The 26,281-nt window shown below is 42.1% G+C and overlaps 1 protein-coding gene across 2 annotated transcripts in view; it reads right to left on the reverse strand.

Moving 5' to 3' along the window:
• The window catches only part of LOC141117622 (uncharacterized), a 72,483-nt gene that overhangs the window by 38,364 nt on the left and 7,838 nt on the right, over positions 1-26,281 (reverse strand). For both annotated transcript variants that reach the window (XM_073610570.1, XM_073610562.1), the window contains 8 exons: positions 24,221-24,374; positions 23,382-23,551; positions 22,054-22,207; positions 21,731-21,912; positions 17,925-18,072; positions 16,497-16,610; positions 15,724-15,831; positions 12,402-12,515 (listed from right to left, as the gene is read on the reverse strand). In XM_073610570.1, the coding sequence (XP_073466671.1) occupies positions 12,402-12,515; positions 15,724-15,831; positions 16,497-16,610; positions 17,925-18,072; positions 21,731-21,912; positions 22,054-22,207; positions 23,382-23,551; positions 24,221-24,374 (1,144 nt within the window). The remainder of the gene's footprint in view (positions 1-12,401; positions 12,516-15,723; positions 15,832-16,496; positions 16,611-17,924; positions 18,073-21,730; positions 21,913-22,053; positions 22,208-23,381; positions 23,552-24,220; positions 24,375-26,281) is intronic.

A 26,281-nucleotide genomic window follows, 5' to 3' on the forward strand; every position in this document is an offset into this window, starting at 1 on the left:
AAGATCAATTGGGAAAACTCCCAAATCTTGATAGCTTCCCACCTTCTAAGTCCTAGGCCCAGCTCCCACTACAACGTGTCAACTATTAAATACCTAGGGATACACGTATCCAGATCCCCAGCCGACTACATCTCTCTAAACATCAAGCCTCTTTTCTCCCTTATTAAATCTAAAATACAAACATGGGCCCGCCTACCTTTGGGTGTATGGGGCCATATCAACCTCATAAAAATGGTTCTGTTGCCCAAAATACTATATATCTTATGGCATACTCCAATCTACCTAACTATGAAATACTTTAAATCTCTGGAAGCCCTCCTAAAGCCTTTTGTTTGGGGGACTAACAGACATAAACTTGCTTGGCAAACACTTAAGAACCCAACTGACCTGGGCGGCACAGACTTACCCGATTTTAACCTATATTACATAGCTTCCCAGCTATCCCAAATATTCCAAATAGACAAAACCAATAGGGACAGATTCGGTACTCTTTTGTGCCCGGCTGGGTGTGGCAAACCCGAGATCCACTCTGTGCAATAGCAGTGGGTTCCAAGGGTGCTGACTCACAGAAAGACAGAAAGACCTTACTATATCATTATAGGCGCATATGGGATCTCGCTTCTGACAAACTACTGATACCACAATATAATGGCTACACACCATTATGGCATAACAAACTCCTCTCCGAATTCCTTCAGATACAGAATGCAGAGGACTGGGGCACTCAGGGGATATACTATTTATACTGACGCACTTCACAAAGAATTCATTCTCCAGAAACACGTTTTTCAGATTTTTACATGTCCGACATGCTGTCCATTCACAATTTCCAAAATCCCTTCCACAACCTACCCCCAATGCTATTATGGCAGTAGGTAAAAGTACAGACCCCCAAAAATTGATATCGACCTTTTACATTATGCTTTCTACCCCTGCTTCTACCAAACTAGTATATGATCTTAAACCCCGCTGGGGGGGTGGGACCAATGGGGGATGAGGAGTGGGACGAGGCACTGGAGTCCTGCAAGGCTGCATCACCTAAGCTCTCGGATAGACTATCCCAACTTTATATACTACATCGAGCTTATCTTACCCCCTTGAGAGTGGCTAGATATAAACGTGAGCAGCCTATCTCTTACGTGATATGCAACCAGGAGGTGGGCACATTATTTCAGCTAATTTGGCCCTGCCCCAAGACACAGGGCCTTTGGACACCGATTGTGGCTTTTCTACACGATACCATGGGTTCCCCTCTTTCTCTGGACCCGAAACAGTGCATATTTCCCGACTTCATTGATAAATACACAAAGATATTCCTCCATGAAACACTATTCTCAGCCAGGAAAATTATTGCTAGATAATGGATGAGACCTCTATCTCCAAACTTTGTTGATTGGAAGGTAGACGTAAACACTACCCTACACGAAATTTTTATACATTAATAGGGGATGCCCCAGCTAAGTACAATAAAATCTGGGACCGCTGGCTACAAGAATCAGAAACCTGCACATGACAATAGTATGATTCCTTAGAAATATACCATTTGAAGTATGATTCCATTATATCTCCTCCACTATGAAGAGTTCAATGTTTGTACCCTAATAGGAATTTTTTTTTCTTACTACAAAATAGCTTAAATTAACACTGTATCTGCAAAGCATATGTTGTTTCTCATGTAATGGCTGTATTGTACACATAACATGCAAGCCTAAATTGTATGCACAATTTGTTTAATAAAAACTTTTTTTCAACAGAAAAAAAATAGTGCCATAAGTCAAAATATCAAGCTTTATTTTGTTTTTTAAGGGAAAAGGTCAAACCAATACTTTCCATAAAGTACTGGTATGAGTTAAATTTAAAGTAAACTTAAGAACTAATGGGGAGTGATCAGATAATCCTCTAGCTGCATATGTAGCTTCAGATATGACAGGTAACATCATAGATGTAGCCAATGCCATATCTGTTCTAGATAAAGTTCAGTGGATGCTAAAGAAGCTGGAAAACACTCTCTCTTTAGGATGTAGCAAAATTCTCCAAACATCCATAATCTCCCAGATATATCCAAAAAAAGGAGTACATGCAGATATTCCTGGAGTTGTATCCAGGCTAAATCTATCTAAGGAAGGATCAAGATAATTATTGAAATCTCCTATTATTAGCCAGGGAACTTCCATTTTGTCAGAAGTAAAATTCAATAGCTCTTTAAGTACCTCTGAGGAAGGGGGGGTATATATATGTTAGCTAGGACATTTGATTTTCTATACAATGTGCGATATAGGAAAATATAGCGGCCTTTTGTGTCAGTTTAAGCCTGCCTACAGGAGAAATCCACTTTATTTTCTAGCAATATTGATACTCCTCTAGAATATGTGGTATATGTAGAATTATATTGTCTTTTATATTCCCCAACAAGGATTAAATGTAATGTTTTGGCTTGCTATTTAAGAAAAATGTTTCCCTGCTTCTCTCTTGCTACCTATTTTCATTTTTACTCTAGGCTTCCCCAATATGGGGTTAAACTTGATTGATGAAAGCCAGCTGCAGATGAATTGTATGTGGTGTTGATGGTTAAGGTGGCCTCTAGTGGCGAAAGCAAATAATTGCTGTAACGACACCCCGAGTATGAAAGGGGTTAAAGCCTTTAGGACATTCCATTTCCGAACACAAAGGCAGCTACCGAACACCCCAATCAGCCGAACAAGAAACCCATATGAATAATTCTCCCCCCAAGTACGAGACGAGGTTCTGTCTTGAGGGTCAAACGGGAATGAATTTTATTTTGAAATCTCACACAAATATATACAGCAGGATGAAAATGCAACCTCTCACCAGAATCCTAATTAGCATGAGCTAATTATCTAATCCTTTAGACAGCCTAGGTGACTCAGAGACATGACCTTTAGGACAGACTTCACGTCTCCTAGCTCACCGACTATACAATACACATTATCATACATCTCAACACAGAACTCCTTCATACAATTGCAGGGTTAATTAGCCCAGACAACAAAGGCTGAAAAAGAAGCCACGCTAGACTCATTTACATTATAGAAGACAAAAGACAGGTGGCTGGAGTTGATGACATGAGCATCTAACAGTATGTGTCCCAACAGTATATATCAGTCACTATTTGTAATATGGCATATCCAGGGTTCCCAGAGTCTGTGCGTCTTGGGGGACATGGATCTGAATCTAAAGCAACGCCACCTCAAGGGTCCCCAGGCATACAGCTCACAAAGAGCACCGTTCCCCCAAATGCCAGGGCCCATAATCGGTAGGCAAGAGGCTAGCATTCAGTCCACTCCAAAAGCCTCTGTCCCGGCTAGGTCTGTCACATTTGCACTTCCTTCAATGCGCCTTTTGGAGAGTATAAATAAAAGCCTACCACTAGCCCCCCCCCCCCCCATCCCAGAAGAAGCTCAAGCTGATTGGGCCAAACTAGTCAGTTGTCACGACACTACGTGAATGACGCATTGACGTCACCATCGATGTTGGCTTGCTAGCCCGCACATGCCCACAGGAATCTGCGAGTACCACGGAATTCATTTTAACTAAGGGACGCTGGGACCGAATCTCATCAAACCGCACCCACCACTGACCTAGTGCCTGACCCTCAACACGACCACATCCTTGATCCAAATCCAACAGATGTGCAGGCGGGAAAGCTACAGCCAGTACCCACGCAAGTCCACACTGCTTCCAAGCTGGGTGAGCGGACCTGTTGGTCCATGCACTATACTCCTATACTGTGTCTTTTTGTACTGCAGTGAACACTGGTCACAATATCCCATGCTATACGCTGGACTGATATCCTAACCACTGTTACAGTGTTAATTATATATGACCTTACTGCATCACTACTTCTCAGCTTCAACCTCCTGTGGAAAACTTTGGACTTGGGATACATACTTGTACTACATACGGCACATTAATGCCTGGAGTTGCTATCCACGGTGGTCACAGGAAAAACTTGCTCCCCCCGCTTGCTGCACTCGCAGAGCCCCCATTTTTGCTCAACCATCCCTTACACTGTGGGAATATTCCTTATCTATGGTGTTTCAACAGTGATTTCACTTCACCATAGTGTTAGGTGCTTTATTACCCCAGGGATGTTATGTTGACATATGTATGTGTGTGGATTTTTATGACGCAGCTGCATCTTGAACAGACAACGTTCTCTATTTTTAATTTTTTACTAAGGTGCTGGTGATGGTCCCTAGTAATTACTGCAGGTGAGGTTCTCTTTTCACCTTTTCCTTTTGTCTTTTATATTGTGCTCGTTTCAGATAATTTAATTTATGTATGTTTAACCACTTGACAACTGGGCGCTTAAACCCCCTTCCAGACCAATTTTCAGTTTTCGGTGCGCTCTCACTTTGAATGACAATTACTCGGTCATGAAACACTGCACCTAAATGAAATTTTTGTCCTTTTTTTCACACAAATAGAGCTTTCTTTTTGTGGAATTTAATCACCGCTGGGTTTTTTATTCTTTGCGCTATAAATGAAAAAGGACCGAAAATTCTGTAAAAAAAAAAAAAAAAATGTTTCTTTGTTTCTGTTATAAAATTTTGCAAGTTAAAATTTTTTCTTCATTTTACACTGCTACAGTCCACAAGCTATGGTGCAAATGACTGAAAATTGATCACACCTGATGTACTGATGGCCTAGCTCATTTCTTGCGACCCTAACAAGCCAGGAAAGTACAAATACCCCCCAAATTACCCCTTTTTGCAATGTAGACATTCCAAGGTATTTAGAAAGGGGCATGATGAGTTTTTTGAAGTTGTAATTTTTTCCCACAATTCTTTGCAAAATCAAGATTTTTTTTTCTTTTTTTTTTAACAAAAGTGTCATATTATCAGGTTATTTCTCACACACAGCATATGCATACCACAAATTACACCCCAAAATACATTCTACTACTCCTCCTGAGTACGGCGATACCACATGTGTGAGACTTTTACACACCGTGGCCACATACAGAGGCCCAACATGCAGGGAGCACCATCAGTCATTGTTGGAGCATAAATTACACACCTAATTTCTTGACTACCTCTTACACTTTTAAAGGCCCTGGAGCACCAGGACACTGGAAACGCCCCAAAAATGATCCCATTTTGGACAGAAAACAACGTATAATCTATGAGGAAGTCTTTTGAACATGTCATTTTTTTCTACAAGTTTTTGGAAAATGTGTAAAGAAAATAAAAACGCATTTTTTTTTTTTTTACACAAAGTTGTCCATTTATACAATATTTCTAACACATAGCATGCACATACAAAAATTACACCCTAAAATAGATTCTCCCACTCCTCCCGAGTATAACGATACCACATGTGTGAGACTTTTACACAGCCTGTTCACATACAGAGGCCCAATATGCAGGGAGCACCATCAGGCGTTCTAGGAGCATAAATGTCAAATCCAACTTGACTACCTATTACACGTTGAGGCACTGTAGTGGCATGGATGTGAACTGATGTGGCATGGATAAGCCGTGGATGGGGATGGCTAAGCATGGTTGAGCCATGAATGTGGATGGCTGAGTATGGCTGGGTGGGTATGGCTGAGTGTGGATGGGATGGCTGGGTATGGCTGAGAATGGCTGGGTATGGATGGGATGGCTGGGTATGGCTGAGTATGGCTGGGTGGGTATGGCTGAGTTGGGTATGGCTGAGTATGGCTGGGTGGGTATGGCTGAATATGGATGGATGGATGAGTATTGCTGAGTATAGGTGGCTGAGCATGGATGGACGGATAAGTATTGCTGAGGATGGATGAGTATTGCTGAGTATGTATGGATGCATGGACGGATGGATGAGTATTGCTTAGCATGGATGAGTATTGTTGAGTATGGATGGATGAGTATTGCTGAGCATGGATGGATGGATGAGTATTGCTGAGCATGGATGGATGTGTATTGCTGAGCATGGATGGATGGATGTGTATTGCTGAGCATGGATGGATGGATGTGTATTGCTGAGCATGGATGGATGGATGTGTATTGCTGAGCATGGATGAGTATTGCCGAGTATGGATGGCTGAGCATGGATGGATGGATGAGTATTGCTGAGCATGGATGGATGAGTATTGCTGAGCATGGATGGATGCGTGGATGGATGAATATTGCGGAGTGTGGATGGCTGAGCATGGATGGATGGATGGATGAAGTATTGCTGAGCATGGATGAGTATTGCTAAGTATGGATGGCTGAGCATGGATGGATGGATGAGTATTGCTGAGTATGGATGGCTGAGCATGGATGGATGAGTACTGCTGGATGAGTATTGCTGAGCAAGGATGGATGAGTATTTCTGAGCATGGATGAGTTGAATGGATGAGTATTTTTGAGCATGGATGAGTATGGATGGGATGGATGGATGAGTATTTCTGAGCATGGATGAGTATGGATGGGATGGATAGATGAGCATTTCTGAGCATGGATGAGTATGGATGGGATGGATGGGAGAGTATTTCTGAGCATGGATGAGTATGGATGGGATGGATGGATGGGAGAGTATTTCTGAGCATGGATGAGTATGGATGGGATGGATGGATGGGAGAGTATTTCTGAGCATGGATGGATGGATGGCTGGAATGGGCACAGATAAGCGCTGTGGGCAGTACACATCCAGCCCACAGTGCTGCTGCACTCGATCTCTCCCCTCTCCCCTCACACTGTACCAATAGGTACGTGGAGGGGAGAGAGGAACCAGACATGACGCCGGTTTGTTTACAAGTGATCGCTCCGTCTTTTGGACTTTTGGAGCGGCCATTTCCCGTGATCCATGATGCGCCGGGTCCTCCGGACCCAGCGGTCACGGATATTCCCGGAGGGCGTAAGATTCTGGGAGGACGTCCATGAACGCCCTCCCAGAATAAGCTGATGGCGCTGTAGCCTTCTTTCGGCTATGGCCCAGTCGGCATGTGGTTAAGTGGGTCTCCTGTAGGCAGGTAATAGACGGAGACAATTGTTTCAATGTAGTGAACATAGCTTGTTTTTTTCTACTGGGTCACTAAGCCCCCTAATATTCCAAGATACTAATACTTGCGTTGAAACTGACATATTGCTCCTATGTTAAGGTTTTGGGTCATATCCCTGGAAGAAATAATTCTTATTAACAATTCAAGGGAGATTGTTTAAAATTCTTTGTGAGGAGCTGACTTCAATATTTAATTTAACTATCTGATGAACGTATGAAAGATATCTATGTAAGAATTAAAATAAAAAACAAACAGAAAAGACAAAAAAAATCCTCAGACTTGTACAAATCTCATATACTTTCCTGGTGAGCTGCCACCCCCCTCCATGGCCTTCCTCTAAAATATGGTTCTGTTTAAAAAACATCACAGTGCACACCTGATAAATTTTTTCCATCATTTTGCAAAAAAAAAAAAAGAAAAGAGCCCCCACAACCTAACAGATATCCATAAATACAAGGAATTAAAACCAGCAACCAAACATTTCCCCCAAGGAAAAAGTATAGGGAGTCCATCCAGTGATTAACACTGGACTCTCTCCTCCGACCCAAAAAAAAAAGGATCTGGCCAACTCCCGAAAATAGGAGAGAAAAAGGTGAGGAGACTGGGGAGGAGGGAGGGGAAAAAAAAGGCAGGGAGAAAAGAAAAAGAAAAGAAGTAAATCCTCCCCTCTCTCCTGTCCTCCCCTCTCCCATATTGCTCCCTCCCACTGCTCTATCCATAGTGCCTATCCTGCTATTTAACAGCTGTCTGTCAAAAAAATATACAGCCTCATTTGCCTCTATTCTTCATTTAGCAGGGTATTGTATTGAATAAGACAGCTGCAGGGTCTTCAGCCTCTTTTTTTACAGCATGAAATTTAGCCTGCTGTTTTTGAACTTCAGGAGAAAAATACAGAAATAACATAATTTTAGTTCCATTAACCACTTCAGCCCCGGACCATTTTGCTGCCCAAAGACCAGAGAACTTTTTGCGATTCGGGACTGCGTCGCTCTAACAATTGCGCGGTCGTGCGACGTGGCTCCCAAACAAAATTGACGTCCTTTTTTTCCCCACAAATAGAGCTTTCTTTTCTTGGTATTTGATCACCTCTGCGGTTTTTATTTTTTTGCACTATAGACAAAAATAGAGCGACAATTTTGAAAAAAAACGCATTATTTTTACTTTTTGCTATAATAAATATCCCCAAAAAATATATAAAAAAACATTTTTTTCCTCAGTTTAGGCCGATACGTATTCTTCTACATATTTTTGGTAAAAAATTAAAAAAAAAAAAAAAAAAAATCGCAATAAGCGTTTATTGATTGGTTTGCGCAAAAGTTATAGCGTCTACAAAATAGGGGTTAGTTTTATGGCATTTTTTTTAATAATTTTTTTTTTTTACTAGTAATGGCGGCGATCTGCAATTTTTATCGTGACTGCGACATTTTGGCAGACACATCGGAAAATTTTGACACATTTTTGGGACCACTTTCATTTTTACAGCGATCAGTGCTATAAAATTGCACTGACTACTGTAAAAATGACACTGGCAGTGAAGGGCTAGGGAGGGCTTAAGTGTGTCCTAGGGAGTGATTCTAACTGTAGGGGGGAGGGGCTGTGTGTGACACATCACTGATCATAGCTCCCGATCACAGGGAGCTATGATCAGTGACAGTGTCACTAGGCAGAACGCGGAGATAGAGTCCGCGGGACCCGCGATCCTACTCAAGGAGCTCGCGGCGGGAGCGCGTGCACGCTGGCAAATTCAAGGGGACGTACAGGTACGCCCATTTGCGCATCCGTGCCATTCTGCCAACGTATAAGTACATGCGGCGGTTGGCAAGCGGTTAAACATGACTCTCTTCAAAACTCTGGCTCTTCTGAGAATATGGTCTGTCTCGTTGATTAAGAAGTCGTATTAGGAATGACCGTGAAGGGGCTCCTGCAGGTAGTGGCCTACTTTGTACTCAATGTGCTCTTTCAACCGAGAAATACATAGATATTCTTTTCCAATCGTCTCCCAAAGCCATGTTTCCGCAAATTCTGTTGGGTGTGCTCCCTCAGATTGCTTTGGGAGACCCACCAGCCTTTTGTTGTTATGTCGAAAACGATTTTCGAGATCTTCCAGCTTATGAGCATTAGAATAGGATTTTTTCATTGCTACTTTAATATCTTTGCCCAATGGCTGTGTTGAATCCTCAAATTCTTTGACACGGTTTTCCAAAACAGACATTTCCTTCCCTTATTTTCTGTACATCTTGGCGCAAAAAAATGAATTCTTCTTTGAGCTCCTGCACTTGTCCGGTCAGGTTACCTATGGAGCTCTGGCATTGTTGTATGGCTTTTAACATATCTAGTAGTGTAGGCCCTAATGGTATTATTGATTTTATTATTTGCATATCATTTGGCTGTTTGTTAGTGTGTAATTTTACACTTTTATCCATCTCTTCCATTTCACTTGTCTTGCATAGAGGCTTCAGCATTTAAAGTCCCCTGCCCCTCTTTCCATAATTTGGCTGCTTTATTACCGCCCCTTCTTTCCATTCCTCCTCTTTCTTCCTGTTGTGCCCTTCTTAATTAATTACTTATTTCTTAGTTTATTTTATTTTGTTTTTATATATGTTTTTTCTGCTTCTTTATATCACAGTTTTCCCCAAGTTTTTCTTTAATTACAATTTATTGTGATTACCTGCTCCTGCAGTCAAATTTAGCCAAGTTCCTCCGATTTTATTCCGAATTTTTCCGACTTCTGTCAACTTTTACTGATTATGACTGATCCTCTGCTCCGTCTTTAGGCAGAAGCCAGCACAGACACCAGCCTCTCTCCTCGGATCTATCTAAGGACTCCCGAAGCCAGGGCACTCCACAAGCACCACCCACTCCTGCAGGCAATAAAGGATCCGGCTGCCACCGAGGACCAAGACCGACCAGCACCACCACTGCAAGAAGCAGAGAGCGAGGAGGGGGCCCATTAACAGCCAAGCGTCAAGCACGAGACTCCACTCGAACATCTCTGAAGCCCCAAAAGGCAGCACGGACACAGCAGGTAACAGCTCTGTTACAGGTATAACAATTATACCGCTGATGTAAACTTTGATAGTCTTTCTTAGAGCAAGGGGAAATTCAGGGATACAACATCCATGAACAGAAGGGGCCAGCAAACAGCAGGCAATTTCAATGCGGCTATTCAACACAGCTGGTGTCTGCCTCCCAGACACTCATTCAGGGAGTTAGCCAGTGAAGAATGGAAGAGTCGGTGCATGCCCTACATATGTCCGCTCACTCTCACGTTCACATCAGACGCTGTTTCTTACCCTCCAAGGATAATGTTTAAGTGTCATTTTAAATATTAAAGCCAGTAGGGCAACATACTAGCCAGTCCACTAGTATTTAAAAAAATATGCTATACCTGGGAAATACCACAAAATGTAGGATTTATGATGCTAAATGATAGTACTGAAGGCAGCACTGCGCGTTTTTAGTCCATGTCACCTAAGAGTTGATAGATACCCATTCACTCCCACATGTCGTTTAGAGAGCGTTTTATAAAAGAAAGTCTCAAGTATTCACACAGCTGTCACAATTAAACCCCAAAATTTGCCTAATACACTTATTTCCTATAAACATCAGCTCCATCTAGTGATCATAATGCAGTATTTTCCTGAAATACCTCAATCAGGAAAATTCTACATTATGGCCACTAGATAGAGTTGACGATTATAGGTAATAAATGCATTAGGCAAACTATAGAGATTATTTGCAACAGCTGTGTGAATATTTGAGCCATTCTTAGAGCATTTTTTTTATTACTAGACCTCTTAGTGTGCTCTTTTTTAAATTATTTTCTTATCTCTCTGGACCTGTAGGTCTCTCTATAAACAGACCACTTCAAAACTGATTCTCTGCAGCTGAAATGCAGGAGGCGATGGGAAGGGGGGGGGGGGAGGGGAGGGAAGCCCAAGCAGCCCAGACCACCAGCTAGCACTAGCACCATTATCCTATCAAGGAACAAGCATTATTAACCCTACGCCGTCCAAGGTGACCAGATACCCTCAAACTTCTTGGGGCATTTCCTATTTAAGTACGTTATTTTATACAGTGGTAGAGCTTTGTTAATTGTATCTTCCCATAACTTCATGGTGGGGGGGGGGGATGTAGACGTCCATCTAAGCAGAATAGTCTTTTTTGCATAATACAGTAAAAAAACGATAAGAAGTTTAGTATACCTTGGCATCTGTTCATCTCCCAGCACTCCCAATAATGCCAACTCCGGTGTCTGTATCAATGACAACCCAAGGCGCTCATTAATGGCCTCAAACACTGCAGCCCAGAACCCAGTCACCACCGGACAAGTCCAGAACATATGAAGATATGTCCCTACATCTCTCCTACATCTACCGCATACAGGGTCCCTCGAGGGGTACAGTCTGTGCAATCGCTGAGGAGTGTAGTACACTCTGTGAAGAAACTTGGCCTGGATTACCTTATCTCTTGAAGAAATGACCAACCCAAAACCCTCCTCAAAGCAGTCGTTCCACTCCTCTCTCTCCAAGGTGGGAATGTCGGCTTTCCAGGACTCCCACAGCTTCTCCAAACCAGGAGATTCCAGACTAAGCAATGCCAGATAAATGGAGGAGAGAGGTTTGGAAAGAGATTCCTGAGCCAGTAGTTCCTCTATGGGGTCCATGGACAGGACAACAGGGCCCGAAAACTGTGCGCGCACAGCATGGCGTAACTGTTGGTACCTGAAGTACATCCACCCAGGTAATTTAAACTTGGTAGAGAGATCTTTGTATGTCAATAGATGCCCTGCAGGCATAATATCCCGAAGGGTCTTTATTTCAAATTTTTCCCAAACCTGCGGATCTGGAAAGGTTTATGTGCTTTAGTGAACCTAGCTGTAATTGGCCACATGATATCGGCAGCTGCCAGTACACTGATTTGGTGGACACAGCGGGTGACAGATCCCGCCAGAGCGCAGCCTGAACCTGAGAGGCCACTGTATGATGTTAAAGAGGAATAGTATTGTTTGCTCGAGACACAGTGCAAGCGCCTATGCATGACTTTGAAGGAACTTTATCTGGGCGCTCCAACACTAGATTTGGGCCCAGACATACTGGCCAGTAGGAAAGGGTTCGACAAAGACTGCTGGACCATTGTCATAGCATTGTCCCCTAGACAGCACCTTCACCAGGCCATTCAATGGTCCGCTTGTTTATTACTAATTGTACACATTAATTTACAACTGTTTCACATCCTTGAATTGTTTATTCCCGTTTTCCTTTTCATTAGTTGTGTCAGAGGGTTTGGCATTGCTGGGAAGCTCGTTAAGAATACGGAACCAAGGGACACAAGCATCAGTGTCTCCTTTGGGGGTAAGTGTTACATAAAGGAGTAATTGTCACCAGTGTGCACATTGCTCTAAAACATTTACCTCCTTTCCAGTGTTCTCTCATGAACGTCCCCTTCTTGTTACCACATGTAACGTGAAATTCATCATTGAAAACCTGTTTGGGGAACTCCAGTTTCACTTTAACATTCTTAGCATCTGTATTAAAGTAAGATATGAAATAACAATGGTTACCTATATTGGTATTATCATAACACCCCCTCACTCTAAATTACACTTATGCAAACTGCATATTTCTTATCAGAATGTCCTGTTTATACAGTTTATAAATGTGTTCCTAGTTAGGCCCTGCCCATCAGTTTTTTTATGGTCCCAACGATTTGATCAAGTTTTCTGTGTAAAGGGTCTTGACGTAAACCTTGAGTCAACACGTTACAGGACAGATGACAGGCTCTTAGTGCCGCATCTCCATCTCCTAGTTAGAGCCCAGTAAAACACCATTTCATGAAATTTCATGATTAGGAATCTTTATGGAAAGCTATATCATAAAACATACCAGCATTGTGTGACACCTTCATAAAGCCCTATTGAACAATGGTTAAGATTGGTACTCACAAACATTCTTCACAAATAGAGGAAGAGACCCACTTGACCCTTAAACCCCTTTCACACTGGGGCGGTGCGGGCGTTAGCGGTAAAGCGCCGCTAGTTTTAGCGGCGCTTTAGCGCTTTTATAGCAGCAATTTTTGGCCACTAGTGGGGTGCTTTTAATCACTACTAGCGGCCAAAGGGTTAACAGCATCCATTTTGCGGCGCTGCCAAAGCATTTTGCTGGCGCTTTGGCAGCTCTGCCCCTTCACTTCAATGGACAGGGTGTTTTGAGAGCGGTGTACCGCTCCCGCACAATCCCAAAGATGCTGTTTGCAGGACTTTTTTTCCCGTCCTGCAAGCACACTGCCCCAGTGTGAAAGTGCTCAGACTTTCACACTGGGGTGGCTTGAGAGGTGCTTTTCAGGTGCTATTTTTAGCGCTAAACGCCTGAAAAGCGCCATGTGCTTTAAACTATGGTTAGTTTAAAGTACATGACCCTACATCACACATGCTGGCCCCTGCCAGGACTTGTGCTGCTTCTGATACCCACAAGAGGACCTCTGCAGGGTATTCTAATGCTGATTTAGTGGTAGTGGGTTAAAAGAACAATCAGAGCTGGATTTATACTTATTTTTCCCCAAGGCCTTGTGCTTCCTCAGCCCCACTGACACACATACTCAGGGTATTTGGGACCTCTAGAGATGAAGTGGGCTACAAGTGCAATGAAAGGAGCTAGGAGGTTCTTCATGGGCCTAGGGGCTGTAAAAGGAGACACCCTCTGCCACTCTGCACCACTCAGAACAGCCCAATGGGATCCAAGACTCTTAGTAACAAAACAGCAATGGCACCCTAGGGCAAGGCATGTCCTAGTGACAAAACTGGCCCTGTGAACCATAGTGTTAGGGGAGGAAGGTATAGGGTGTACGATGTTGAGAAGGGAAGATAAATACAGGTTGAGGTGCTGTAGAGGTTGATAGCATTTGTAATTGTTGCAGGAGAGGGGTCATCATGGAAAGATTCCAAGGTGGGATATACATTTATGCTCAAGAGGAGGGGGTGAAACACCACTGATGTGTCCTAGAATGCTACTGAAGGAAGGGTAGCTAAGCAATGCAGTGAGGTCACCTCACTGCCCCAGTCTGAGATTTGAGCAGCAACAAGCTTATAAGGTTATCTCTCTCCTCCAATTAGCATGTCTCTTGTCAGCAAATGACAGGACACTTAATAGGCTCTTAGTGTTGCATCTCCTTCTCCTAGTCAGAGAACAGTAAAATAGATGTAACACCCTCCTAGATAGGTGCTAGGATTAGATAGATAGGTTTAGTGTTGGCTTACTGTATTTTGTGGAGCTGTGTTTTGATAGGTAAATTTAGTTGCCTCACTATAATCACTCAATGTTATCAGTGTAGCTGCATTCTACTAGTTATGTCTGCTCTGTGTGCCCAGTTGCTGCTAATCTAATATCTCCCTCTGTCAGACAGCTTGAGAAGTTTTTGGATCACAAGTGTGGAGTTATGCAGATGGCAGCATAAATATCGATACAACCCTGACCAATGCCAAGAAAGCAGGCTCTGAAGACATACTGGGAGACTGTATATATTCCTTGAGCACACTGAGCTCTGGGTCTTTTCCTGGAAAAGACTGGTCCAGCCTGGAGGGGCTTGGTGATCTCCAGGGTATTGCTGCCACATGTCTGCTGTTGCGAAGCTTCAGGTGGGTGACCTGAGGGCCTGGATGCTGAGACCCTGAAGCTAGAGAGCTGACTGAGGGGGGTTGACTGCTGAAGGTCTAGTCTGGTATCACGGAAAAAAGGTGTCACTTGGAAGGAGGCAATCAGCTGTCCATGGGCCTTGTGTGAGTACAGATGGTTCTGAGAGATCATGGGAACTTTTGGGATGCTGCCACCCCTCTGGTGCTACAGAGTCAGCTGTGGTTCTGTTTAAAGGGGACACCTTCATGAATTTTCATGATTAGGAATGTTTGTGGAACACCATGGGGTGGATTTACTAAAGGCAAATGGACTGTGCACTTTTAAAGTGCAGTTGCACTCATTTTCCTTAGTAAATGTATTTGTGGTAAAGATTCACTTTGTAAAGAATACCCCAGGTACAAGGAGAATAAAAAAACATGCTTGCACATGATTGGATGGTGGAAATCAGTACAGCTTCCCCTCATTTACTAAGCTCTGGAGAAAAGGAGTGCATCTACAGTTGCAAAGTGCACAGTCTAATCTTTAGTAATTTAACCCATATCAATCATAAAACGTATCAGCATTGTGTGACACCTTCATAAAACCTTTAATGAACAATGGTAAAGACTGGTACTCACAAACATTCTTCACAATTACAAGAAGAGAGCCACTTGACTCTTATGGCATAGAAGAAATTACTGTAGCTGATCTTGCTACAGCATGCAGCTGCTGTTTCTAGTGTGCTTTACATCATCAAGGGCAGACCATCTTCATCATGGCTGCCAGGTGAAGCTGTCACATGATGCTGGTGTGCTTTCTATTAGTACTATAGGGGTTGATTTACTAAAGGCAAATAGACTGAGCACTTTGCACGTGCAGTTGCTCCAGAACTTAGTAAATGAGGTGAAGTTTCACTTTACGAAGAATACCCAATTACATGCAAGGAAAATAAAAGGCAGCATTTTTGCTTGCATATGATTGGATGATGGAAGCCAGAAGAGCTTTACCACTTTTACTAAGCTCTTGAGCAACTGCACTTGCAAAATGCACAGTATATTTGCCTTTAGTAAATCCACCCCATAGTGTTTCTGAAACAAGAGTTACATGGCCATGGTATGAACAAACCTCTGATCTGTTTCTTGGTGATATTCCAGTTGCCATCTTTAAGGATGTGGACTTTGGTTTCCTGATGTTGCTCTTTTTTCAGTTTCTGATGGAGTGAAGATCTTACACCTTTTTCAGTGGGGAATGAAGCAGATTTGGATGATATAGAATGTAAATATATTTATACAAGGTAAATAATATACCAAAATAAGAAAAGAATGCATTTGTGGTCACTGGTATCACAAATTATTTTTTTTTCTCGTCAGATAGGTTTCCTGTCCTGACAGAAAGTGAAGGGAAATTTCCTCAACAGGAAATAAAACATGACAGCAATAAAACATGACAGAGGTTCTAACCCAACCCTGCTCCATCTAAAACAAAATTAAAGGTTATGGCTAGAGTTAAGCTTCAAACTAAAACCACCATCTGTGGTCTCTTGCACTTGCGAAAAAAAGATATGTTATTAAAAATGCAATTTTCTAGCTGGTGTAATAAGTCAGCAGCAGGTCAGTGCCAGCTTTGTTTTCAGGAGAAAGGAGATGTTTAGATGCCCTCAGAGTTTAGGGAGAATACAAGCATGTGTTTTTTGAGACTCCACAGGGAATTAGCAGCATACAGAAAGTGGAGCCTCAACATTTATGCATGGCATGGGTGACAGTGACACAGCCTAAATTAAGGACTATGACAGTGGATGTTGTAACTTTTTACATTTTTATGAGGGGCCTTTTTTAAATGAAATGCATTATGCTAAGCTCTTATTGTTCCTTTAACAATTGCAATGACATTTTACAAACCTGCATGTTTCTTCCTGTCACCAACAAATTCCCAGTCTTGATCTGACAGTTCAGTGTAGCATATGGGCTTTAACCTGCATTTTCGGGTTTCCTGCATTGTAATGTCCTCTATATCTGTAGAATGCACAGAGAGTATTATTATCCTTCTTAGTAATAAATATGTAATCATGCAACCAAAAGCTGAAAATGCTATTTGCCTGGCTGTCAAGAAGTGGAGAACCAAGTCATCTGCAAACCCTACGTGGGGAGTGCTACAAAAATACAGAAATAAAGACCCAGTGGGTCATGAACAACATCACAACAAGTGAGAGGAAAAAAAGGAAGGAAGGTACATTTTTCCAAACATACCATACAGAGCAGCATGTCAGTAAATTAAACAATACATTCAGGTTACTTACATAAGGCAACCAGGTATCCAGGTATATGCTAAGTAAGAACCAGGAGTGAGTAATCAGGGCCCACGTGCATGGGAAAAGCTTTCAGGGTATAGGGTGCCATGCAATGAGCTGAAGTCCCAATGCCGTAGGGGCCAGATATTCTAAAGGTACTCGAGGTATTCAAAGGAAATAGACTTCAGTGGATGTCAGTCAGGCATAGTACGTGTAAGACGGGGCAAGCTGAGAATCTAGTCATCAAATTCCCTGCAGGGGGTTCAACCAGAGGAGAGAGAGGGTCTCAGAGTAAATAAAAGGACCTAGAGAGGTGCAAAGGGTGAAGAGGAGCGGGTAAGGGAGTGAAAGAAGTGAGGGAGATGAAAAGAAAGGGGAGAAGGGAGGAAAAAAAAGAGAAGAAAAAAAAAGGGAGGGGGAAGCAGGTAGGGTGAGGGCAGGGACGGGGTTGGGGTGTGGCGGCTGGAAGAACATGAAAAACAGATGGGGTAGGACAGCAGCATTTTAGGGGGGGTGGAGGAAAGCAGTGAGGTGGGTCAGCGGTGAGAATTACAGGGTGGCCCAACCATCTAGGGGTGCCCTGGCTTCCTCTTCCTCCCCCGAGCCTCCGCCCCTCGGCGACAGACCGGATGCTGCACCACTCTTTTTTAAATTCCCCCCTTTGTATTTAAATTATCTCAAGGAATCACACCCTACTGACTTGGTGGTTTAATGGTGATATTGTCATCCACCTTGCCATCTAAGAGTTATAATACCTTAATTCACTGCACAGTGCATTAACCCGTCACTGTCAATAATTGAGCCTTCCACAATGCACAGAAGAAAGATAGCTGGCTATATATATATATATATATATATATATCCCAATATATTGTGAAGTCGTAGTGCCAAACAATGAAGCCATATATGCCAAGGGTGAAACACAGCCATAAGTATATACCTTTATGAAAATGAGGAATTATAAAAAAGAAATAAGACTGCATGTTAGGCCCATAGTTTCCCCAGCTTGATTCCCAGCAATGTCTTTAGCATGACCTACTGAATAAAGTCTTGAGAGCAGGGAAGCGGTTGATGTTGAATTCCCGAAACACATAATCAAAGAATACTTCTATGTTCCTTCTCTCCTGAATCAAACTCAGAGCATCATACAACACATCCCTAGCCGCTCTCTTGTCTGCCTGGAGCCTCTGTCAAATAAAAAGATCATGTAAAGAATTCAACAGAATAGACTTTTTATTTAAACATTTATTTTAAGTTCATAGGTTTATAGGAACAATTAATATTTACCAAGACCCACATCTCGTGTTTGAGTTTAACTCAAGTACCCCCAAAGCATGAAAACTTATTGCCTGTACCTTTGAATGTGCACTTCATTTATACCGAGATATGTTAGAACCAAGTACACCCATAATATAAATATCAAGTATTACTTTTAATGGAAGGAAAAATGCCTCCATGCATTCAACACCATAAACCTCTGTTCTAAACTGAGTCACAATATTGTTTTTATCAGTTAATTTACAGCCCTATGAGAGGGTCTGTGCATGTTTCCGCAGCCTTGAGCCATCTGTCCCAAATCTTGTTATACTTATCAGGGCACCCTCTGTTGATGTAAATGATCTTCTTGTAAAGTAACGTGTTATTGACTTCTATTTTCCAGTCTGCAAAGCTAGGAGGTATGGGTCTCATCCACTGTCTGGCTATTAGTTTCCTGGCTGTAAAATCGTTTTAGTAAACATGTCCATTTCGGAGTCTGGGAAGATCCCCAATAGGCATTGCTTAGGATCCAGAGTCAAGGGGGAGCCCATGTCGTCATGGAGAAAGTTAACAACCTGTTTCCTGAGATCCTGGAGTTTTGGGCAAGCCCAAATCAGGTGAAAAAAGGTGCCTGTCTCTTGGTTGCACTGCGTACATGAGGTGGGAGACCCTGGTCTAAAGTGGGAGTGAGATATGCACGGTGAAGAATTTATCGTTGAGAGTGTCTCTCCGAAAGTTTAGGGCAAACACTCTTGCAGGCATCAAGTGCCTCACTCCATTCTTCATCCTCCAGTGGTCCCACCTCCCTTTCTCATCTGGGTTTAAGACCGTATACCAGTGTAGTGGACGACAGAGTTATGCCCTGTACACACGGTCAGATTTTCCGACGGAAAATGTGTGATAGGACCTTGTTGTCAGAAAATCCGACCGTGTGTGGGCTCCATCACACATTTTCCATCGGAATTTCCGACACACAAAGTTTGAGAGCTTGCTATAAAATTTTCCGACAACAAAATCCGTTGTCGGAAATTTCGATCGTGTGTACACAAATCCGACGCACAAAGTGCCACGCATGCTCGCATAAAAGACGAAAGCTGTTGGCTACTGCCCCGTTTATAGTCCCGACGTACGTGTTTTACGTCACCGCGTTCAGAACGATCGGATTTTCTGACAACTTTGTGTGACCGTGTGTATGCAAGACAAGTTTGAGCCAACATCCGTCGGAAAAAATCCATGGATTTTGTTGTCGGAATGTCCGATCAATGTCTGACCGTGTGTACGGGGCATAAGAAGCATGTTGTAAAAGTCAGAGATCAACCTTCGTGGATCTGTACCCTTTATTACTGCCACTAAAACATTAGGGGTGGATTGTGGGAGAGGTCTGGGGAACTGCGAGCGGGTGGCATGCTGTAACTGAAGGAATCTTAAAAACATAGAGTTTGGTAGCATATGCACATGTTGGAGATCTTCAAATGTTTTAAGGGCACCGTCAGAGAGTACATGGTGTAAATAATATACCCCATATTTGTTTCACAACTCTGTGTCCGGGATCAAAAGAAATTCCTGGAGCGATTTATTGTGCCAAATGGGGGTGTAGTCATTATATTTGGGGATCTTCAGCACATTAGTAGCAATGTCCCATATGCGTCTATAATGGTGCAATAGGGACCCACAACCACCCTCCGACTCGTTTCCCCCACAACCCACCGCAATCGCTCTTAATGGATCATTGGTGTGCAGCGCCCATAATGGCAGAGGAGCACCCCAAATCTAAGTCTGTCAGTTTTATCTATGTGATAAAGCTGGGACTATTGGGAGGCGGGGTAATACAAGTTAAAATCCGGTAGGGCCGTGCCACCTAGATCAGTGGGGTTCTTAAGGACTCTCCAGGCTAGTTTGTGTCTATTGTTGCCCCAAACAAATGTTCTGAGCCGAGCTTCCATTGATTTAAAAATATTTTAAGGGTAAGTATACAGGTATATGCCAAAGTATGTATAGTATTTTAGGTAGCAGTATCATTTTAATGAGATTGATACGTCTCCACACCCCGAGAGGAAGACGGGCCCACACTTGAGTTTTGGATTTGATTAGATTATATAGGGGTTCTATATTGAGAGATATGTAATCAGATGGAGTCCTAGACATGAGTATCCCAAGGTACTTAATGGTTTTTACACGCTGTAATGGTAGTTGTTCCTGTAATTGGGGAGGGGGGAAACTATCTATGGGTAGAATTTGGGATTTTTCCCTGTTAATTTTAAGATCAGAAAAGGATCCAAAGTGTTCTATCATTTGCAATGCAGTTTGAAGGGATGAGGTAGAGTCAGCCAAATAGAGTAGAGTATTGTCAGCGTATAGGCTGATTTTCTCGGTTAGAGATCCGAGGCGTAGGCCATAGATTTCGGGGTTTTCTCTGATGGATATGGCTAGGGGTTCAGCTGTTAGGGCATACAACAGTGGGGACAGTGGGCAGCCCTGTCTAGTGCCCCTGGTGAGTTCAAACGTCTGAAGGCCATCCATTTGCCATAACCTTACCTTTCGGAGCCTGGTAGAGCAATTGGACCCACCTGATGAACCTAGGGTCGAATCCGAATCCCCTCAGACAGCCCCACAGATACTTCCACTCTACCGAATCAAAGGCCTTGGCTGTATCCAGGGCCACTATTACTCGGGAGCCTACGTTAGTGTGCACTGCCTGCAGGTTAAAAAAAGTTTTCTTAAGTTGAAGGAGGTGTTGCGGCCTGGCATAAATCCAGCCTGGTTCGCATGAACCAGACTTAGTATTACTTGGTTGAGGTGGAGTGCTAATGCCTTCCACTTTTAAAATAACCACGACTCAAAAGCTTTTGAGCACACTTTAGTATAGGGGTGTCCAGCCTTTTGACCTTTCTGGGCCTCATTGGAAGAAGAATTGTCTTGGGCCAAATATAAAATACACTAACAAAAAGGACAGATGATGAGCAAAAACAGTCAGGCAGATCACAAGTTAACAATCACCGATATAGATAATGTACATATCTGAGTAATAAAACTTCATTTTTTTTGTAATATTTTTTATTCTAACAGTAAAAGAGAGTAACATAAACTAGTGCAATATTTGACACTTCTTTTGATAAACTCATCAATATCTAGTTCAATGGATGGAGTAGCAATTCTCAATGAATTCTCAAGGTGCTCACCGGATATTTTGGTTCTAATTTTGCCCTTTGTGCGCTTGAAAATAGTTGCTGACAAATATAGGTGCTGCCGAAAACTGAGGACATGAATAAAGCCTGATTGTGAAGAGTGGGAGATTTTTCTTTGGGCAGATAAAACTTTTAAAAGTCGATTTTAGAAACTTTTAAACATGGCTGCATGTGTTCGCTAAGTGTAAACACATTTTTACAAAAAATTCAAAAATAAATCAACATTTTTAAGTACGGTAAGTTTGCGATTTTGTGTTGGGCAGCATTCATAGCCATCTTGGACTGCATGCGGCTGGTGGGCCTCAGGTTGGACACCTCTGCTTTGGTAAGTACTAAATCATTTTTGCCAATATCAGTGTCTCATTATATATGATTTCCTTAAAATACTTAACCCTTAGCTTACCAGTAGCTCTAATTTAGATAAGAGTCTCAAGTCATGCAATCCATTTAAAAAGGGGAAGCATTCATCAATGGCAGCACAGATGTCAGATTTGTTGTGTTCATAAAACTCCAGAAGACCACCTGGTTGGTTGAACTCAGGTTGATGTTTCCCATTGAACAGTTCATCTTGCTCCACATTGGACTCTGTGTAGCAAATGCAGGTGAGTAAGTACGCTTCTTTAGAAGTTAAACATTTAATAATGACATAAATATGTAACTGCTGAGCTATATCATTCTTTTCAATGATCTTAAAGAGGCCTATTGATAGAAGGAAAGAGAAATTACCTTGTAATATGGCCTGCAGGTCTGGATATAGAGTCTGGTAGCACTCCTGGAATATGTACTCAAAGACAACACTTAGTTTCATGTCTTTTTTCTCAATCAGTGACAGACATTCGTATATTACTCGAGAAACTGGCCTTCCATCTGCTTGAAGTTTCTGTAAAATAGCAATCTTATTAAAGACACCAACCTCATACACATTATTTTCTACTGAATTGCACAAAGCCTTTTTAAACAAACTACAGTTAAGTCTGTGAGTTACTAATTCCATTCCCCCCCCCCCCCCCCCCCCACACACACACACACACACACACACACACACCCTATCACTGGGAAGCTCAGTGTGCTGCAGTTGCTTCTCCCTTACTTCTCTAGGCTGCTGTGAATAGAGGCTAAGCGAAGGTTCGCTGTCTTATGAGGAACATTTAAAATAGTTAATTTAATTCTTCCTGAAAAATAGCAGTGCACATCCTGTGCCTTGAGCCCCACAGTTGTATATCTGCAATGTGAGCTCGTCTAAGACTCTGCTGTCTCTGACTGCTAGCCTCACAAGATTTTGGAGTGAGATTTGGTGATGTCACTACTTTGCTGCTTACTGTTCTACTTGCTGGAGAGGAAGCTGTACCTGAGGACCTGTAGTGCAAAGATTTCCTTGCTTCTACTTCATCAACTCCATCCTCCACCTCTCTTGCTGCTTTTCGACTACTCCCTCACCAATCATCACATGGCCAGTCATCAGGTGGGAAGCTTTGACATATGGATGTCCTGCCTCTACCAAGGTGAAAAAGGCTTGGTGTCAGGAACATGTAAACGTTCCATGACAGCTACTGGTCTCATTCCAGCATCCTGGTTTTGGCTATAATGCATTCTCCCTGTCTGCCTGTCCATCTGCAAGGTGATTGATGTAGCCAGTCTCTGGGTGGAGACCAAACCTGATTTAAGCCAGCCAAGCCTGCAGTTTCAGTGCTTGCGATAGTGTTTGTATCACAAGCTACAAGCTCCCTGTTTGTCTGCCCTACCTGCTAGTTTGAATATTCTTGTTGACGACCTGGGATCGGATATTATATAAGCTCAGAACTCTGCCTGCTCTGAATCTGCACTATCACTGACCACTCTGTCTGTCTGCCAACTGCAAGTACCAGTTCACTGTGTTCAGTTTGCACCTGCCCCAGCATGGTAGCCAGGCACTATAGCAAGATGGGTGTCCAGTACATTTTTTCTGCAAAGGTGAACTAACGCTTTAATTGTGAATGTTAGAGAAAGTTATATTTAGTAAAATAATAAAAAAGTTTGATCATTTTTTTTTCTCAGCAAAAAAAATCAAATCTCACCAGTGATTCTGTTTCAGAAAGAATAGTCAGATCTTGCAGTCCGTGTATAAATGGGAAAAGGTCTGTTACTGCCAAACAAATCTTTACTTTTTCCTCAGCAAAAATCATCTGGTCATAATCCTTCTCTGTAGTTGCCTGCATACCATTCTTGTATTTACCTAGTCTGTATTCTGGTAACAACAGCAAATATTAGGTTATTTGCAATACACACAGGCTTGCCTAAGGCAAAGATGATGATGAAAAATGCAGTGTCCCCAAACAATCAATCAGATTTTAGTTTACTGAAGTCACATCACTGAAAGAGACATCCTGATTGGTTTTATAGTTTTTGCTTCATTAAATAACCCCCCCCCCCCCCCCCCAAAAAAAAAAATGATTACAAATGCACATGCCAGGCATAATCACAGGGATTGAAAATATCACAATACAATACAGAAATATCCACAGAGTCCAAAATATTGGAACCCTGTCCCTGCTTATTTGTTCCATTCATTCTTGTGGAACTATACAATTAATTAATTTAGATTCAGAATACTTTATTAATCCCAAAGGGAAATTGGGAAACTTATTACGACATAGACACACTTAACAAAAGACAACACAAGATCCCAACGATAAACAGAACATGATGCAAAAACACAATAAAATTACCAATAACAGCCAAATAAACAAAATAAAAACTACACTACAAATAAGACATCCAATACAATTAAAATACAACATAGAATAAATAACAGATTAAAATAGACAAACTACCAAATACAAACAATACACCACCCCAAATAAAACAGTGAAGAAAACAATATGTATTGATATTTTAGGTAAATTATTTACCACACCTTCAGCAATAGGCTTCAGATTGGGATATATATTTAAGAAGGGTTTCCGGAACAAGTTGTCAAAGAAATTCTCTAAACATAAGTTCTTCTCTTCTATCCAGCACAAAGCTTCATAGATGACTCGATGGACAGACCTGGTATCTGCTTGTAACTCCTGTGAGAAAGATACACAGTGGCTGGATTTACTAAAGGCAAATAGACTGTGCACTTTGCAAGTAAAGTTGCACAAATCTTCCTTAATAAATGTAAATATGGTAAAACTTCACTTTGTAAAAAATAACCCAATCAGGTGCAAGGAAAATTTTTAGAAAAAGGCATTTTTACTTGCACAGATGGAAATCGGCAGAACTTTACCACATTTCTTATCCTTCTTAGACAGCTCCTGGCTCTTGTGCGCTAAACCTGGAAGATTAGTACATGAGCTCCCCAATCTCTTCCACAAATCCACTCAGAAAACTGCTGACTGAATCAAGCAGGCTGGAGTGGGGACCCCAGATGAAGCTTGCTTCCAGAGTCTGTATAGTTGGAAAATTGTGTTGGTGAAATCCAGGATACATGTCCAGTGAAATCCAAAATTTTAGATTGTCAGGAAAACAAAAGGCGAGCTAAAAATCTTCCAATGGGAACAAATGTTTTTACGACAACTGTTTAGAAAAAAAATTCCAGGAATACTACAGTGCCTTGAAAAAGTATTTATACCCCTTGAAATTTTCTACATTTTGTCATGTTACAACCAAAAACATAAATGTATTTTATTGGGATTTTATGTGATAGACCAACACAAAGTGGCACCTAGATGTGAAGTGGAAGGAAAATGATAAATGGTTTTCATTTTTTTTACAAATAAATATGTGAAAAGTGTGGGGTGCATTTGTATTCAGCCCCCCTGAGTCAATACTTTGTAGAACCACCTTTCACTGCAATTACAGCTGCAAGACTTTTTGGGGATGTCTCTACCAGTTTGCACATCTAGAGATTGACATTTTTGCCCATTCTTCTTTGCAAAATAGCTCAAGCTCTGTCAGATTGGATGGAGAGCTTCTGTGAGCAGCAATTTTCAAGTCTTGCCACAGATTCTCAATTGGATTTAGGTCTGGACTTTGACTGGGCTATTCTAACACATGAATATGCTTTGATATAAAGAATTCCATTGTAGCTCTGGCTGTATGTTTTGAATCATTGCCCTGCTGGAAGGTGAACCTCCACCCCAGTCTCAAGTCTTTTACAGGCTCTAACAGGTTTTCTTCTAAAGCCCCATACACACTATCAGTATTTCTGCTGATTTTTTTCCTTCAGATTTACCAAAACCATATAATATGAGGTCAAACCTTAGGAGTTTCTATTTGTATGCAATCAGGCAGGCCCTTGCACTACATGGTTTTGGTAAATCTGAAGACAAAAATCAGCAGAAAATCTGAGTGTGTATGGGGCTTTAGATTGCCCTGTATTTGGCTCCATCCATCTTCCCATTAACTCTGACCAGCTTCCCTGTCCCTGCTGAAAACAATTATCCCACAACATGATGCTGCCACCACCATGTTTCACAGTGGGGATGATGTGTTCAGGGTGATGTGTAGTGTTAGTTTTCCGCCACACATAGCGTCTTGCTTTTAGGCCAAAAAGTTACATTTTGGTCTCATCTGACCAGAGCACCTTCTTCCACGTGTTTTCTGTGTCCCCCACATGGCTTCTCACAAACTGCATTTGGGACTTCTTATGGCTTTCCTTCACTAATGGCTTTCTTCTTGCCACTCTTCTATAAAGACCAGATTTGTGGAGTGCACAACTAAATAGTTGTCCTGTGGACAGATTCTGCCACCTGAGCTGTGGATCTCTGCAGCTCCTCCAGAGTTACCATGGGCCTCTTGTCTGCTTCTCTGATTAATGCTCTCCTTGCCCCGCCTGTCAGTTCAGGTGGACGGCCATGTCTTGGGAGATTTGCAGTTGTGCCATACTCTTTCCATTTTCAGATGATGGATTGAACAGTGCTCTGTGAGATGTTCAAAGCTTGGGATATTTTTTTATAACCTAACCCTGCTTTAAACTTCTCCACAACTTCAT

The sequence above is a fragment of the Aquarana catesbeiana genome, linkage group LG01 (genome assembly GCF_042186555.1).
Source record: "Aquarana catesbeiana isolate 2022-GZ linkage group LG01, ASM4218655v1, whole genome shotgun sequence".
Lineage (NCBI taxonomy): Eukaryota > Metazoa > Chordata > Amphibia > Anura > Ranidae > Aquarana > Aquarana catesbeiana.